We start from the raw sequence: 18,713 nt of genomic DNA on the forward strand, positions 1-18,713 counted from the left end.
TGAGTTATTACTAAGTATAACCACACGAAATCTTATAAAGGTGTCGTGTCATTATCCATTTGTGTAATCGGAAAAAGGAAATTCCAACATACCAAGCTAATTAGTCATTCTGATTGAAATATTTTTAGAGATGTTGATAATTAAATTTTGAAAATTTTCTGACATCCCAATTTTAGCCTATGGATCTCGTGATCAAAGATTGCTCTCCTCATTTACAAAAACTTATTTAATTTATAATTTTGTCTACAACTTATTTCCACGACAGCAGAGTAGTAGGTAATAGATATAGGGGTCAAAGCCCAGCTTCTTAACAATGATACGGGTGCCCATTATTCAGTTTAAGGCCCAACAGTCCCCAGATTGGGCTCAACTATTTTCACTTAGACCAAACAAAACAAAGAACCCTAACCCTAGTTCTCGGCAACGCATCAACTTCATTTCACCCTCTGAGAAGCGCAGGAGTTCATCTGTTTTTTTCAGCTCAGCCGCCGTGCTTGTCCTCTCTCCACCTCCGGTACAAGTCTCTGTCCTGAATTAACACATATTTTAATATACAATTTATTCTGATTTCACTCTTTTTATTTTAAACAACTCTTTTGCATGCACGGACAGGAAGAACCAAAAGGAATGGCGTATGCAGCGATGAAGCCGACGAAGCCTGGGTTAGAGGAGTCCCAGGAGCAGATTCACAAGATCCGTATAACATTGTCCTCAAAGAACGTGAAGAATTTGGAGAAAGGTATGTTTTTTCTTCATAAATTTGCTTTCAGTATTTGATTGAGCTGTTTACTCTCTATATTTAGTGCTTTTTTATTTGAATATGCTATCGCTATGGTGTTTTATTCTGTTTCCATCTCGCAAGTTTGAGATTTTGTGCTATTGTCTAAGCCGTTTGTACACTGTATGCGACTCTTGAGCATGGTTAGTGTTTCTTTTTCGTTATTCCACTTCTTTCAAGTAATTGGAAGTTTAAGCTAGTCATTTAGGTTCTATATATGGTTTACTAGTATAGAATTAAATTAGTTAGTACAGTGCACGAAATCCGGTGAGGTCTCTGCAATAGTTGATCCTGCTTTATATATTTTTTATGTTGAGTGTTCTGTACCATTCTGAGTTTTTCTGTAGAGATTAATCAGTTGGTTTGCATTTTGAGTTTCAGCTTAAGAATTCTAGCCTATTCCTCTTAATTTTTTACTCGATGTTTATGATTGTATTGTCTTCTAGTAGTGATGTTTCATTAGTTTTTTCTGTTCTGTATCTCCCTTGTTTAATTTCATACTGAGGAAAATCAGTTGAGTTCACACTGAAGACAGTACTTAAACTTTTCTATCGTTAGACATTCTATGTTGGGGCATTGAGCTGTCCTGTTTTAGCTCATAGGGTGCACTAAAAGTCTTCACTTTCATTTTTGGGCTTTATAGTAGTCAGATGAGAGGCAAATCTTATTTACATGGATTCAAGTGACAGCAATCTTTTCTTCTCTGTGATGCTTTGAGGTTATGTTGACATGAGTGTTTTTAACAGTGTGTGCTGATTTGGTACGTGGTGCCAAGGACAAAAGACTCAGGGTCAAGGGACCAGTGAGGATGCCAACTAAGGTTCTTCACATCACTACTAGGAAGTCTCCTTGTGGTGAAGGTAAGAATTGCGTCGCAAGATGTTGGAGATATTTATTTCTTGCATTCTCTTTATGTGAATGTCTGAAATAAGCTTTCTGTTTGTGTGTAGTTTAGATTGATTTAATAACGATGTTCCAGGCATTGTTTCTCTTATTGAGCTTATCATGTTTATTAGGGATTCTATGTGTTTGTTTCGCTACAATTTAGTTATAGGTTTTGTTGTGGAGGGAAACTTCTTTGTGGGTGAATTCTTAATTGAAATCAATAACCATATGATGGGTCCTAGACAGTTTTATATCAATATGCTGTAGTCTCAACCTTTATACATCTTTTTTCTTGAACAGCTGCCTTTATTTTCAAGGTTTGTTGCATCGCTGTTTTGATGAACTGAAGTTTACATGATTACTAGGAACGTTTTTCAATAGTGAATATGCTTGTAATGTAATTATGTGGTTAACTGTATTATCCATGTGCTTAATTGTGTACCTATAAATTTATTGCTTGAGAAATTTGTACATAAACTCCAGGAAGTGTCTTTTGAAAAGATGAAGTTTCTTTTGTTTTCTTGTGCCTAGAAACACTTCCCAAAATTTTTCTTATTTTTGAAAAGTGATATTCTTGGTGTTAATCCGACATGTGTCCACATACATTAAGTTTTATGTCAATGAGTGGTCTGAATTTTTCAGTTAGAACTTTGGATATATGTTTTGTACAAATTTGTATTGTTTATCAATCCGGTACTTACACCTCCATTTTTATTCCTCAGGTACAAATACTTGGGATCGGTTCGAACTGAGGGTTCACAAGCGGGTGATCGACCTTTTCAGTTCCCCAGACGTTGTTAAGCAGATCACTTCAATTACTATAGAACCTGGCGTAGAGGTTGAAGTTACCATAGCGGATTCTTAGGCATCCAAAAATTACATGTTATTTCAGCTTTTGTCACTTGAGTTCAAGCCTCTGCTATTTACAATTTTGATGTCAAAGACTATTTTAGAAAGGGATGTGCGTATTTGTTGATTTCTGTTGAGAGCATATTACTTTTGAACGCTGCCACATGCAACTTCAATTTACGTGATGTCCATTATTCTCGTGGCACCTCGTTTATATTGTCCAAATATACAATTGTACCCTAAAGCACAAAGAGAAACAACCTTCAAAATGTTTAGCTGATCACACCAAGCAAATGAGGCCATAGAGTACAAATTCAATGAATGTGCTTGCAAATAATACGTTTGATCAAACCGTTAACTATTCCTCCAAAGGATAAAGTATAAACTCATTTGGATAGTACTTACCACTGACTAAAACACCAAAAAAAACAATTACTCATTTCCCTTATCTAAAATTAAATTCCAACCATAGAAATATATATTTTATTTGTGAAATGGTATTTTCTCAATGAAGTGAAGGATGGAGATATTCCCTATAATATTCTGTGTGTTTTAGCTCTTAAAATAAAGAACAAGTTCATTCAAATAGCAGCCGGATCAAATTGATCCGTCATCGTAAACTACTTCTCATACTAAAAATATTTTAACTTTACTGGGTAAATTCGTAGGCTATAGTATTGTCCAAGCAAAGAATCAGCATGAAATGAGAAGTGAAATACCAGATCGGGTGCATGCAGCATTGCAAAAAACACAAATTATCTGTATTTTTTCTCCTCTCCCTTTTTCTCTTGAATTTTGTCCTTGAGATTCTTGATCATAATAATGCATAAAACTTGAAATCACAATTAGCATAAAAACAGTCAGTCTGATGCAAAAACAGGCACATTTTCAGTGAATTAAACTGCCACAAAAGTTCCAAGGAAAGGGGAGAGGAGAAAAACAAATCCCTTTGGATTTCTCTTCTCTTCTTTTCTCTTCTCCATGTAATCATTTACAAAACTTTCCATGACTGCACAAAAACTTTCTCTCATCAAGAGAGACTCTGGGGATTAAATTCTCCAAGATTTCAGAAGAATTACGCTGCAAAGATCATCAAGAACTCTTCTTGTCACTTCCATAGTAATCCAGATACCAATCCACGAACTTCTTCAACCCCGTCTGCAGATCCGTCTCGGGCTTGTAATGCAGCTCCTTCTTTGCATAACTAATATTAGCATGAGTAAACAGCACGTCGCCATTTCTTGGCATCGGCAGCACGTTTTTCTTCGCCTTTTTCTTCAACAGGTTCTCCAGTATACTAACAAGCTTTGTAACAGGGACAGGAGAAGTGTTCCCAAGATTGAAAACCCGTAATTGTGCTGTTCCCGTCTTCTTCCCTCCACTCCCAGTACTCTTTTCTGCAGTATCTATTGCAGCAACGCAGCCCTTCACAATGTCATCGATGTACGTAAAGTCCCTAGCCACACTGCCATGATCATCAGGGGCTTCAAATATAGGAATCGGTTTTCCTTTCAGGATATCCTTTGTGAAGAAGAAATAGGCCATGTCAGGCCGCCCCCACGGCCCATATACAGTGAAAAACCTCAAGCCCGTGATGGATAGGCCGTAGATGTGGTTGTATGTATGGGCAATTTCTTCTCCAGCTTTCTTGGTGGCAGCGTACAGGCTTGCTGGTTGATCAGTTCGATCTTTTTCTGCAAAGGGAACCTTAGTGTTGAGCCCGTAAACCGAGCTGGAAGAAGCCCAAACGACTGCTGGCTGAGGATTTGCAGATTTGCAGACCTCGAAAAGGCTCACTAGGCCAGCAATGTTGCTGTGAACATAAGAGGAAGGATTCTTCATGGCGTAGCGGACACCGGCCTGAGCCGCTAAGTGCATCACATGTGTGAAGGCAACAATGTCGAAAAGCTTGTTTAGGAGAGCGGTGTCGTTTATATCCCCCTCGACGACGAAGACTCCGGCCCGTTCCAGGAGTTTCTGACGGGCTCTCTTCAATGAAGGATCATAGTAGTTGTTGAAATTGTCAAGCCCGACGACTCCGTCCCCGCGGCGCTTGAGTGCCATGGAGACATGGCTACCAACGAATCCAGCAGCCCCGGTAACAAGGACGGAGAGATGGCCGGGGCCAGCGCTGTGGGAAGGCGAATGGGAACGTGTTCGGGCCGACGTTTGGACGCGCCTTTCCCAATTCAGGCTGCCCCATGTGGTGGTGGTGCGGCGGTCGGAGGAGAAATCAGGAGGCGGTGAATGTAGAATAATGAAGAGGATCAAGGCGGCGAAAATGGAGGCCCAGAAGATGAGTTTCGGGGCAGAATAATTAGGCCATCTGCGATGAACATAGGGAGGCCTGTCGACCATCTTGAATTTCGTTGGATTGGCAGTGAATTCGGAATTGACATGTATCTATTACCGAGATATTTGCAGCGTTTTCATCTTCCTATGAACGGAAAACTTTGTTCTTTTTTTTGCTTTTTCAAGAATTGAAAACGGATGAATAGAAAAAGGCAAACAAAAAAGAGAAGAGCAAGTGAACAATGAAGAGATTACAGAACAGGCTTTGTGCTAATCTGAGTGTTTGGCGTATTGATTTCCGCAGAAAGTTCCTTTCTTGAATGGAAGGTTTGGTTTATCATTTTTCAGAGAGAAACAAATGTGATAAGAAGGAATCCAGGGGGCGGGGTGGGGGTGGGGGTGGGGAGAAGACTCCCAGTTTTTGATGGAAGAGAAAGGGAATGGAATGGGGAAGAATTAGAGAGAGAAAAAGGAGAGAGAGAGAGAGGAAAGAGGAGAGAAAAACACGCAGTTGAAGGAGAAAGAAGTTGATTACAAGTCAAAGACCAGACATATTTAGTAAAGAGGCTTCTTTAACTATCAACAGATATTGCCTTTTATAGCATCCTTTCATCTTCTTTTTTCATCATTAACTACTTCACGAAACGTGCTCCTTTTTTATGCCTTTACCTGATTTAGATGATCAAATTATGACTTTTTTTTCATTTATTTTGTAATAATCGCGCATCCATCAATAGAAAATGACTTTGTCCCAAGAATATAAATTTTACAGCAGTAATTAAGAGGGGCTCTTATTAAATTGGTGTAAATGAATTTGAATCAATACATTGGCAACTTTGTGCCCAGTGCCAAGAATTTATACTGTTCTTGATATATGACTCATGGAGGAAATGTTGGGATACCTGACTGTCTATTCAAGTTTTTGGAATTCTTTGAAAGTTGACGAGTTGCCCTTTTAACATGACCCATTCTTGGACCAGATCATGGGAAAATATATTACATGTATGGCCCTTTAGGAGAAAACAAAAATTAAGAATATTCGCATCACAAAAGGAGCAAAATTAGTTGATTTTTCAGGTTAGCTATCTTCAAGAAATGGCTAATAGTAGGTGTTCTTTGCACCCTTTTCACTTTTCTGGACAGAAGCAAAACAGGAAATGACCTCTTCATGTGCTTATATGCGGCTGAAAATGGAATGAGATATTCTTTTGTGCTAATGTTCATGCAAAGTAAAAGGTTGAGCAAAGGAGGGAAAGATCTGCTTCAGTAGCCATACCAATAAATGTAATCACCTTTCCTCGTGCAGCAAACCACAGACAGACGAGATTTTTCCTTAGTGTAATCTAATTGCCAAAATCCGACTTAAGATTGATGTTTTCAATGCCCTGCTCGGCAACTTTTTACAAGCAACTCAACCGTTCCTCAAAAGGAGGCGGATAATAAGCAGGTAACGCGACAAAGAGCATGTGCATATAATTGGAAGAGTTCTGAATTCTAAAATATGCTCGAAGATTAGCTCTCAAGAACGTTACAGAACTTTACATTGATTACTAGTTTGTGTAAATTCTACGTTATGCTAAAAGATCGTCTCCAAGTGGGACTTGATTCAGTATGTTCACGTAAACCTAATCCCAGGAAATATACATGACATCAAAGAAAGAACCATTACAAGGATCGGTCAATTTGTGCCATTCTGTGGATCAGCAACGAAGGGCTACCGTGTAGACCCAAATGAGCATCCAAGTGAGGCAAGAAGCATTTTCCCTTGGCTGCATTTACTCCAACATAACAAATATCAAATGCTGTCCAGTCACATCGTGAACTCAATGAAGACAAAACTTGGAGCTCATACTAAGAAGCAGGAATAGTTTTCTTAGAGTTACTGATCAAACTCTTCAAGATGACTAAGAGATCCTATACAGGGTTTCTTCGTTGTCATTGCTTTCAACAGAACGTTCAGTTCTATATTGACTTTGACAGAGAATCGAACTTATTACATCCATCATGTGCCACAAGACTTAGAATCTTGTAGTTGGCAATGCTGCTGAAAGCTTGGTCGCTGTTGACGTCATTAAGTAAAGAATGAAACTCTTGCTTCCACTGAGAATTTATGCTCAGTATATCACCAGTCTCACAGGCACACATTAGCAAAAGAAACGAGGAAAACATAGACCACGCAAACATTGAAATTAACTCTTTAGGAGCATACTTTGAGCTGGAAAATCATCAGAGATACTACGAGTTGCTAAAACATAAATTATGAACAAAACATACCACAAAATTTTGTTCGTGTCGTTATGCTTAAGTCTGAATATGAAAAATCCAGTGCTCCTATCCGAAGAAGAGTATGCAATACTCAAATTAGTTAAAACACAATGATCTTCCAATACAGCTGACAGAAAGAATTTCAACAGAAAATGAGTAGGCAAAGTTTGAAATATAGGCTAAATCATTTGAAATGAACTTCTACATGACATGGTAAACGTTACACTTACACACCCATAATTACATAGCCACTATAGAAGCTTGAAGCCTGTCTCAACATATTCTTTAGGTATTCAAGCTATCTTATTACTCGTTGGTTCAATTCATTTTCTCAATACAGGCATCGAAAATGTTGCCTCAGTTTTCAGGGGAATGGTTAAATCAACCCAAAATTGCAAGAAAGGAGAATAACCATAACAACTAACAAGATCCCAAATTTCATAATGAATTTCAGTAGCAAAGCAATACACTATCAGAAGAGATATGCAGACAGAAAGAGAACATGAAACAAGAAAGTCGAATTCACAGGAAATCCATTTCAAAAAGTGCAAATTTAACAGGAAAAATTTACAGCACAGAATGCTCTAAAGGCCAAAGGGGGTATGGGTACCGTAACCTCAACCACGTTCGCGACATGCAAACTCATGCCAGTAGCGTATGGGAAGAACGGGTCGGGCCAGGCCGATTGGCGTCCCGAGAATTGTGCAGTAGTTCACCCGCTCGAACCCGCGCCTGCGCCTGAGTGAGTCAAACTAAGAAGGCGAAACTTCCATTTTGTTATGAATGGACCTTTATAGTATTTGGGCTGGACTTGATAAGAATGCTTGTAATTGGGCTTGGGCTTGTGAATTCTATATTCTTTTTCTATTAATTTATATTATAAAAAAAATCATTATATTCACACACTCTGACCTACAGTCTGTTTTACATAAATAATTTATATTTTTTCTATAATTATAGAAATTATTCCAAATATCCAAAAATATAAATAATGTGTGTAAAGATGTTGACGTTTTCAGGAACTATATGTATAATTTTTCAAAAAATAGAGTTAGTTTGTGTAAATGATGCTGACAACTCTATAAGTGCATGTAATTATTCAAAAAGCATGATAATTTATATAAACAGATTATAGATTAAGGGGTGTGAATGTAATTATCTCTATTATTAAAATCAATGGATAGAGTAACTACTTTGGTGTGCTGTATGCGTATGAACTAAATTAATTCTATCGAACAAAATAAATAACATGGTGATTTTTTTTCTTATTTTTTGCCCATTCTCTAATGTTTGTTTAGTTCTGTCTCCTCTCCATTCTATTCTACTTTATATCTCCCTTAATTACATAATATATTTTGTAAATACATCTCATTAAATTAATGATAACTACCATATTTATTTATTTAATTTCAAAACAAGATCACAATTCCACGTACATTACCAAAAATTATATTATATCTGATTAATCTCATATAATTATTAAGTAAATTTCTATCATATTTTGCATACACATCAAGTATGGTAGGACCGGTGTTAGATTAAGATAAGAAAGACCAAATGAGTTGGGCATGGAATAAATCCAGTAGCTTTACTATCAAAAGTGTTTATTATAAATTATGATAAATTAGAACGAATTTTTCTGAAATTTGACATAATTACGAATACTTTTCTTATTATTTAAAAAATTATCAAATACTCCTGAAATTATTTGTGTTGTTATTAAATTCTAACTGTAAATTTGTCACCACATATCAATGTTGAAGACTTGCACAAATTATATTATTAATACGTTTTCGAAAATGATATAATTAATGATAAAATTGGAAATGTAATATGAATTTAAAAATTATGATATAATATTTTATAATAAATATATTGAATAATGAAAGTATAGGGTACAATTATTATATTTCTGTGTAGAATTGGGTATCAATCATGTCAAAAAAACACCCTTAATTCTGTGAAATTTGAGGTATGATTGCGGTCACTTTCGGCTGTTTGTCCTATTGGAAATCCTCTTCCATCATTCATCACTACCAATATCATTTCTGCTGAAGCACCCCCCTTTTTTTACTTATTTGTGACCACTTAAAATAATCGTTTATTTTATCTATCGTTAAAATGATATATATTTTAAAATTAATTATATTTTACCATTCGAACTATGATTGCTTTTACGTTTTAGCATTAATTTTTTTTTTATGTCAACTTATCGTCTCAACTTTACGAAACGTTACACTTTGTCATTTATAACTATAACTGCACATGTGATATTTAAGTTTTATGTGATGTCATATTTTTCACATATGCATAAGATGTGATGTTTTTCCCAAAAAAAAAATCAGTAAAAAAATAGTCACATATGACAAAGTGCAAATTTCAAAAAATTAAAATGATAAATTGACATAAAAAAAAAATTAAATATCATAGTGCAAACATATACACTTGTTCAAATACGAGAGCTCCTATAAGCTAATATAGGTTGGATAAGAGTAGCTAATGTACTTGATAACATGGTTGAGTTTATTAAATGCTTTGAGCCGTATATAAGTCCTTGAAAATTATTTGATTTTTTCTTTATTTTTTTAAGTGCTCGTGGGATTCTTAAATATAATATTTCTAATCGTATAAAGTTTTATTAAAGAATATAATTAACTTCACTCAATTTTTTTAAAAGATCTTATAAGCTTTTTAATCTTAACAGCCAATAGATAACGACCCACACGTAATTTTATTAATTTTGTTAGTATTCATTTTTAAACTTCATATAATTTATGTTTTTTTCCTCAAAGCAAAAATATTTATTTTGAGGATTTTAATTTTAATAGAGTGATGGCTTTTTCGACTATTGTTACAGTATGAAAAATTTATTATAACAAACACTTTAACATTTTATAAGTTTCAACATCTTATAAGATGTTCAAATAAGCTTAGCCCCGCACCCTCCTAATTTTGATTTCGCCTTATAAACTCATAACGAGTCAATATGAGAAACATGTACAACTTATAAACATTATTCATTCTCCTTACTAATGTGTTACTTTCAAAATTAAAAAAAGTTCAAATAAACAATACGTTGCATCATAGAAACTGATCGCGTTATATGCCATATCATTTAGATGCACTTATCTGAAAAAATATCTTTTCGAAGTCGAAGATTGCGTATTTTATCAGCTCGACCAATCACTTTCCATAGCAACTAATATTATCATAATAAGATTATAGAATGTAATAAATCCTAACATACAATACCTATCGAATAACAATCTCATTGCATGCTGCAAATACATTGCCTAATACCTAAATCCATAGCAGATCGAGCCAAGTCCAAATTATCACAACGAGACGACAATAATTCGAATACAAAACTTTTTTATGAAGAATTTCGTGTTCAAATCTTGAATACGTGTGTATTGAGTTCGTGAGTGTAGAAAAATTAAAAAAAAAAAAATAAATAAAGAAGGGACAACTTATGATTTATGTCATGGGAAAATTGGGATTGTAAAGGGGGCCCGGAATGGTGGCCACACATCGCTATCCTGATCAGCTGTTGCTGTGGGACCATCTGCCGAGACTCTTATGAAATGAAACACAATTAAAAGGTCAGCGCCATTCACTCCGTGATTACCATACTATCATATGTCATGTCCTCTCAAAGTTACTCCATTTTCTTCCTCTGACCCCTTTTTTTTTTTTTTTTTTGGTTAAACTCCTTTTTTGTTTTATTTTTTTTAAATAATAATTTTATTTTTATAATTACATAGAGCGAAGTTGGGTTGATTTCAGTATGTAGTCATTGTCGTTTTGATCGGTTTGGGGGCTTTCAGTGTAGAATAATTCAAAATTTGTTGAATTAAGGTCGTGAATCTTTTTTACAAATTTAATATTTAACAATTGAGATGAACTAATTAAATTCTATAATTTTTATTATTTAAAAAAGAGTCAACGATGATTAAAATAATACTTAATATACATTAGAAAAAAAAATGAGATTTTTAGCTTATTTCTAAAATACAAGGAGTTTTTAGCTGAATTTTTAAAACATTATGGAGTACTTTTACGTTATTTGATCTTCTTTTTTTAAAAAAAAAGTTTGATATTTTTATTTTTTATATTTTCTATTTAAAATTGACTTATTTTGAGTAATTTTATTTAATGATAAATGTAAAGAAAACCAATTTTACTATTAAACTTACAAAAAGCTCATACTTTTAAATACAGAATTCAAAATAATAAAATAGAGTATATTAGTAAGAATAAAAAAATCGAAATTCTTTTATTTAAAGATATAAATGACAAAATCGTTTAAAGTTTTATTGAAGATTTAAATATTATAACATTAAGAAATGATTTTTTTGTTTTAAATAATTTGAAACATCTTACAAAAGGATTGAATGATTTAAAAAGTGATGATAAGAAAAAGTGGAATGTCCTTTGGGATTATTGTTAGAGTAGAGGCCCCTACTATGTTTAGGTAAACTTTTATACCTATTTTGTCAGGAGTTGTCCCTATCTTTCAAATTATTAGCTTCTATAATGTCTTGGACCTTTATTTTTTTTAATATATTTTTTTAAAGACAAAATGAAAAAATTAAGGATTAACACCCCTTTAAACTTGTCACATAGAATTGTAACTACCCATTTATTTTCTTCCTCTTTGAAGGATTCTGACTAGGCTAAAAATAAATAATTAAACGTGTAGAAATCAATACATCAAGACGTACGTTTGACTTCACCAAATACTTTGACCAAGATTCAAATTCACATTATAAATATGATAATATTCGATTTTAACTACTCTACCACAGCGACACAACTTAAGAAGGTCACCATAATATTATTTTGATGATACTATATATAATTAGTTCTAGTGATAACTACGCTGCTCTTCCTTGAGATTTCGTTTTACATGTACACTATTTTGTAATTTGAAAAAATTACATCTAGTATCACTAAAGTTATTTGTATCTAATAAATAGATTCATTTGTTAGTCAAAATTTAATAAATTTATTGATATTAGCAAAAATAATTGAATGGAAATCTATTTTTACCTCGATTAACTTATCACTCACTTGTTGTAAGTCAAAAAAATCTTTTCTGAATAAAATACCCTTATAAGGGTGAAAATATACCTTCTCACAAACATTAGCGTGTGAAAATATATAAGAATAATTTGATCAGGAGAGATTTGTTTAACCTGCAATAGGTCAGTAATAAGTTAATCGGGATTAAATATTGATTTTCATTTAATTTTTTCTGCTAATATAAGCAAATTTGATAAATTTTAAGTAGGGGAAGGATCTATGTGTTATATAGAGATAAATGTAGGGCATACTAGATGTAATTTATCAAATAATAAGAAATTTACGTGTAACTACACTCAACCTCAGAGAAGGGCAGCGTAATTATCCCTTAATTTTATAAGGGGATCTTTTCTTTTTTCATTTCTTCTGCCTAACCCCATAGCCATAAATTGAGCACCAAATTCATGGTCTTTTTTGGGCAATACATGAATTCTATTGAGGTAATGAGTTAATTTGAGTGAGGAATAATTTTCACCAACCATACAATTTTGAATTAATTGTTTGGAGTGAAAGAGATGATGTTTATTGTAGTGAATGGTAAGAAGAGATTAAAAGAGTGTGGGTGGAGTAGTGGGGTATCTCAATTAAGGAGTTGCAAGAAATTGGTATGTGAAGGCTCATAATTTGTGTCTGTTTTATTATTGGAAGGTGGAGTATTAAAGAGTGTTAGTACTTTGAGGAGGAATGATTGGTGGAAGAAGCTGTTGCGAGAACAATATTTTTCAAACCTTACCTACATTCAGGCAGTTACTAACTAATTTCTACATGAATAGAATTACAAGGTTTTTGACAACTTATGATCAGTTCAAGAATTAGTTGTATTCTTAATGTCTAATAAAAAGGGTGTTTGACTAATTTTATTTTTAAAAAAAATTATAGAATACTTTTAGAGTTTATAAGATGTCTGATCATCTATACTGATATAAAAAGGAAATGGGCTCTACACTTACAAATCGCACCAATCTTTTGTAAAGTTAAAAATGCCCTTCAATTAATAAGATAGCTAACTCATTTCACTTTCCAAATTATACACTAATTAACAAGGTAGTTTTCTTTTCTTTTCTTTTTTAATGTAATGTATTGATTTGCATATTTTGCTCTTATTTATAATATATTTTAAACACATGAAAAAATATTTGTTATATGCACACGGGAATAGCATGCCACAATAGCTAGTATTTTAGAAAACTTCTGTAGGGATCTTGACAGTAAGCTTGGAACTACTTACGTCTTTTAAAAGGGCTTATAAGCTCAAAAATCTTATTTAGAACTTTATATTCTCTTTCATAAAAAAAATATTAAATATTTCGTGACATTCTCTAACTATCTTAGATTCGCTAGTTTATTTGCAGCTTACTAATAAAAGCGCTAATTTTAACGATTTTTTACAAGGATAGAGAATTATAAAATGTGAACACTATAATTCCACATACGGACAGGAAGCTAAAATATCATATTTGATTATGTTAGACAAATACTAAGAAATATAGAGCTGCAATACTGCTATGCGACCTTTCCTTTTTATAATTAATAGTGTTGAGTAAATCTTTCAATAACAACTAAAGTACTAATATAATAAAAAGAAAAAATATAAACAAGAATTAAGTAACACAAAATACTGGTACATATGTTGGAACTGAAATCCATAATTTTAAACTTGTTCATAAAACTTTAACTCGAAGCATTAGGTAAAGATCAAGAATCAGTGGTGGTGTTGGCTGGATTTAAGGTCCATCCTACTTAATAATTTTGGTAAAACACCCAATCCGTTGCAACCCGTTTTCCAACTTAACTGAAATTCCGTCTCTAAACCCGAAGCTACAACATTCCAACGGAATTCCCAATCTACCCCTCCCAATTAACAAAAATTTCATCCATATCCCTTACCCACATCGCTACACTTTCTTTATGGCCCATACCCGCACCATATTATTACTAGTAATTTGCTAATTGCGAGTTTTCCGTTTGTTCATAGTCTGTTTACATATTTTCTCCCATAACTCGGAGAATTATTGCACCAACTCTTTGTTTATTGATTTTTGTTAGGGTAATTACATTTATGTTCCTTAAATTTAAATCTAACTACACAAACATTTGATATCTTCTGCAAAATTATTAGTGTAATTTTTAAAATTATAATGGTAATTATAAGTCTTCTCTCTATTAATGACCCCTCCGGCCCATTTAATTATATCGACATCCCTCCAATGATGTACTTGTAATTTTGTAAAGGTTGATTTTTGTTGATTATGAAAAGGTAGTTGTCACCTAAATGTTCATTAAATCCTAATGTATTTTTAAATTATGCAAAAGACATTGTATTCGTCAGATTTCTTTTTTTTGTTGATAAGTTTCGAGTATGAATAGACGTTAGAGGTGCTCAAAGTTTTTCGAAGAAAAACTCCATCAAAGCTCAAATAAGTTTCAATTGCCGAACCAAACATAGAAATTACAACAAAGGGGTAGTAGAGTAACTTCACAGTGAGAAATGTACGAGTTTTTTAGCGTTCTTTTATGCTGTAAATATAATTATACCATATTTTTAGCATTTCTTCCAATTAAGTGAATTAATTTGAGCAATGTTGAAAAATGTTCAAATAAATTTATTGTTTAATGTCTTTGAAATATTACATCCAATGAGAATTTATTTCCTTGAATAGGAAAAATGGATTTTCCCATATCTAATTTATTTTTCTAGGCAATTCTTGGTACCCTCTGCCCAGAAAGTAGTTCAAAATTCAATAAATAATTTAATGCTTCTCAAAAATTTATTTAAAAAATATGGATTCGATTAAATGTACCCGAAATGCCCATAACTGTAATTTCATAATGAAAACATAAATGTCTCTCCCTCTCTCTTTCTTTTTCTTTACATCTTCAAATGACAGTAAACATCGGCATCTACTCTACCACTTTATAAATAGTCAGGTAAGTTTCTCATTTTCCAATTTTCAGACATTTGTAACTATTGCAATTTTTATATTTTACTCTTGTTAAAAAGGGAAAATTATAGTATTTTCTCTTATAGGTGTAATTAGACGTAACTCTTTTTATGATTTGAAGAATTATTTATATTTTTTCTTACGTTTATTTTCGTTTAACAAATATATTTCTTTGTTGGTTAAATTTTTTCAGATTTGTTGATATTAGTAAATAAGTTGAATGAAAATTTATATTTTCTCCTTATTGACTTATTACTAATTTATTATATTCAAATAAATCTTTTTTTTTAATCAAACCACCATTATAAGTGTGAAGACAAACCTCCTTACATGCATTAGCGCACGCAAATGTATAAAGGTAGTTTGGTAAAGAAATTTATTTAACCTGCAATAAGTCAATCGGAGATAAATATGATTATTTATTTAACATTTTATTTGCTGATATTAGCAATTTTGAGTAACGAATGAATTTATTTGTTAGATGAAAGCGAACATAAAAAATACTAAACACAAATTTTCTAACTACAAAAGATTTACATATAATTACACCAAACTTGAGGGGAAAACAATGTTATTATCCATATTATAAAATATATTTTGAACATTTCAATTTTTCATATGCCAATGCTAACACAATCAATATAAAAAAATAATTATCTTGAAATAATGAAGACATTATTATCGAAGAATACCTCCCTATTTTATTTAATATGCTTTACATATATTAAAATATTTTTTAGTATATAAAGAATTTCAATTTTGTAATAATATTAATATATTTAGAATTTGCAAAGGACATGGACAAATGAACAGTGACAAGTGTTGGCGCATAGGAACAGTGGGTTATTCTTTGGGGCTCAAAAGATAGACACCACCCTGCCCCACCCAGGAAAAGATTGAAAGACGTGCTGCTCCAAATTACCAAAATATCCCCCGCTACCCCATCCCCTTTTTTTCCCGCCAAAAACCCTTTTTTACAAAAACCGGAAGTAAAAGTTCGGGCCGGACTTGCATCAGACACGGCACATCACCTTCGCGATCAATAACCATTGATTCCCCCACCCTCTGGTCCCACTCTTCCACCTACACTTTTAAGAATCCATCTGGCCTCCATTACGAATGCTCCCCACCCCCTCCCCACCCCGAAGTTCGAAATTCTTGTTCCTAGAGGTGAATTTCTCACTATATATAAACACACCCTTTCGCCCCACTCTCGCATCTAGCCGCTTCTCACTCAGCTATGATGATGCCTCCGGCACACCCCCTAACGGCGGCGCTTGCTCTCGCGCCTCTCTTCTTTATCGTCCTCCTTTTTTTCTTCAGTGGCCCCGTTGTTTGCTGGCGACCATGGCCCAATGCTCAGCCTAACTCCAATGATTTTCTCTTCGGTGGGTCTAAAAAGTACGAGGGTTCATCGGAGTTTGTTAGTTTGAAATATCATATGGGGCCGGTACTCACCGCCAACATTACCGTATACCCCATATGGTACGGCAAGTGGCGGAGCTCCCAGAAGCGGATTATTCGTGAATTCATCGGCTCCATCTCCGCCCCGGACACCAAGCCGCCGTCGGTAGCCGGATGGTGGAAAACTGTCCGGCTCTACACCGATCAAACCGGCGCTAACATCTCAGGAACCGTCCACATCGGCGAGGAGAAAAATGATCGGTTCTACTCTCACGGAAAGTCGCTCACGCGCCTCTCCGTACAATCGGTGATAAAATCTGCGGTGTCCGCCTCGACCCGGCCGCTTCCGGTCAACCCCAAGAGCGGGGTTTACCTCTTGCTCACGTCGGACGACGTGTACGTGCAGGATTTCTGCAACAATGTGTGTGGCTTCCATTACTTCACATTCCCTTCCATTGTCGGGTACACGCTACCTTACGCCTGGGTGGGTAATTCCGCAAAGCTGTGCCCAGGCGTGTGCGCCTACCCGTTCGCCGTACCCAATTACATCCCGGGTCTCAAGGCCGTGAAATCTCCAAACGGCGACGTTGGGGTGGACGCCATGATTAGCGTGATAGCTCATGAGATAGCTGAGCTCGCAACTAACCCATTGGTGAACGCTTGGTATGCGGGTCAGGACCCGGTTTTCCCCGTGGAAATAGCTGATTTATGCGAGGGCATTTACGGAACAGGTGGAGGTGGTTCGTACACCGGGCAGATGCTGAACGACAAGGATGGTGCCACGTACAACATGAACGGGATCCGACGGAGGTTCTTAGTCCAGTGGGTCTGGAACCATATGGTTAATTACTGCACTGGCCCTAATGCACTTGATTAGTAAATTAAGGGTTTACTATTTTTCTTTTATTTTTGGTATCCGATTTCTTTCTTTTTCTTTTATTTTTTGGGTTTAAAGAAATTTGTTGTTAATTTATGTGTTTTCTATTGTTAATGGATAATTAGTTAAGTAATTAATGCTTATCGAGTTCCAAATTTTGTTTATAAATATGATTACGTGGTGAAAATACAGGACAAAATAGTCTTTTCATATTATTCTTTTCTGGATATAAATTTAGTGCAAATTTTATTTTTCAAATTTGGGTGATTGGAGAATTTTTTTGGCTGATATTTTGGAATTTTGTGTAATTTAAAATATTGAAAATGGTGTAATAAAGAATTGAGTGTGGGGGAGAAATGATTTCAAATAATTTAATATTAGGAAATTGAAAATATTAATATTTTACAAAATGTAATTTAAAAGAAATGATGGACAATTTAAAATATTTTACTATGTAAAATTATTTAAAAAAGTTATTATTAGAGATTTTTAAATTCCTATTTTTCATGTCCACTATTCTAAACACAAGTTCACAAAAGAGCATGCAAGATTGACAGGGTTGGATTGTGCCACATACATACTAAGATTTGTATTGTGATTGATGGATTTAGGTTTGAATAAAAAATTTTAAACTATTTTATATTAGAATAATTTGAAATATATTAATATTTAATAAAATGTAATTTAATGTAGAGATGAGTGGTTTGAAATTTACTGAATTTATTATAAGAATTTGAAAATTCATGATTTTAAATTTATCAATTCAAATATAAGCCATTATTATTTGATTTATATTATATGATGGGAGGATATTTTGGTATGTCTGATGAAGAAAGGTGTTAATTATGTGAAAGCGAAGCATGTGGTACTTGTACCCTGGAGAGGATATGAGCCTTGGTGCTTAGAAACCATTTCTCTTCATATATTTTAACAAATTATTTTAAAGTTTCAATAAAATATATAAAAATGTCTTTGGACTTGAGATTATTGTGGCACGTAATACTTGTATACATACATATAGACACGACACGACGGATGTTTTTAAAATAAAAATTAAGTTGAGTAAGTGATAAATATTATAGTGATTGGTGTTAAAATATGATGTGGATCTTTTGGAAAAATTAAATAATTATACTATTATACATATTTAGCCGTATAATGGTATTTTAAAATTTTCTTCTTCTTCTTATTATTATAATGACAAATCAATATTTATGAGTGAGAATTGAATTTTACATATATAGATATATTAGTGTAAGTAATAGGAAGTTTTTGTATTAAGGATAATTGTATCGTCTTTCCATGAATTTGATATAATTATATATAAATCTTATGG

General features: G+C 33.7%; 2 protein-coding genes, 1 long non-coding RNA gene and 1 pseudogene across 4 annotated transcripts; 2 read left to right on the plus strand and 2 right to left on the minus strand.

The window, feature by feature from the left end:
- Positions 1-355: 355 nt before the first annotated feature.
- On the plus strand, positions 356-2,643 carry LOC105160574 (Ribosomal protein S10p/S20e family protein). Of its 2 annotated transcripts, XM_011078012.3 has the most exons (4): positions 356-514; positions 613-739; positions 1,525-1,638; positions 2,386-2,643. In XM_011078012.3, exons 2-4 carry the CDS (start codon positions 628-630, stop codon positions 2,526-2,528), a joined length of 369 nt encoding a protein of 122 aa, XP_011076314.2. In that variant the 5' UTR covers positions 356-514; positions 613-627; the 3' UTR covers positions 2,529-2,643. The 2 variants fall into 2 exon arrangements, with proteins under 2 accessions (XP_011076314.2, XP_088735921.1); XM_088879795.1 differs by lacking the exon at positions 356-514 and having other exon boundaries at positions 601-739.
- An 828-nt stretch (positions 2,644-3,471) lies between these two features.
- Positions 3,472-5,007, minus strand: LOC105160575 (UDP-glucuronate 4-epimerase 3 pseudogene; annotated as a pseudogene).
- A 1,282-nt stretch (positions 5,008-6,289) lies between these two features.
- Positions 6,290-7,816, minus strand: LOC110011855 (uncharacterized). Its single transcript, XR_016065113.1, has 2 exons — positions 7,079-7,816; positions 6,290-6,863 (listed from the first exon to the last, which is right to left on the minus strand). It is a non-coding gene; the product is annotated as an uncharacterized LOC110011855 (long non-coding RNA).
- An 8,405-nt stretch (positions 7,817-16,221) lies between these two features.
- Positions 16,222-17,518, plus strand: LOC105160576 (protein EXORDIUM-like 3). The gene has a single exon (XM_011078015.3). The coding sequence runs from the start codon at positions 16,337-16,339 to the stop codon at positions 17,375-17,377; it is 1,041 nt and encodes a 346-aa protein (XP_011076317.1). The 5' UTR covers positions 16,222-16,336; the 3' UTR covers positions 17,378-17,518.
- Positions 17,519-18,713: the final 1,195 nt, after the last annotated feature.

The sequence above is a fragment of the Sesamum indicum genome, linkage group LG4, assembly GCF_026168435.1.
Source record: "Sesamum indicum cultivar Baizhima isolate 11 linkage group LG4, ASM2616843v1, whole genome shotgun sequence".
In the NCBI taxonomy this organism is placed as follows: domain Eukaryota; kingdom Viridiplantae; phylum Streptophyta; class Magnoliopsida; order Lamiales; family Pedaliaceae; genus Sesamum; species Sesamum indicum.

What these genes read in the sequence shown, in the direction of transcription:
- LOC105160576 (XM_011078015.3), top strand. Translation starts at nt 16,337, where the DNA reads ATGATGATGCCTCCGGCACACCCCCTAACGGCGGCGCTTGCTCTCGCG.
- LOC105160574 (XM_088879795.1), top strand. Translation starts at nt 601, where the DNA reads ATGCACGGACAGGAAGAACCAAAAGGAATGGCGTATGCAGCGATGAAG. An exon ending in CGTGAAGAATTTGGAGAAAG is followed by an intron (nt 740 to 1,524) that starts GTATGTTTTTTC and finishes TGTTTTTAACAG; the next exon opens with TGTGTGCTGATTTGGTACGT. An exon ending in GAAGTCTCCTTGTGGTGAAG is followed by an intron (nt 1,639 to 2,385) that starts GTAAGAATTGCG and finishes TTTATTCCTCAG; the next exon opens with GTACAAATACTTGGGATCGG.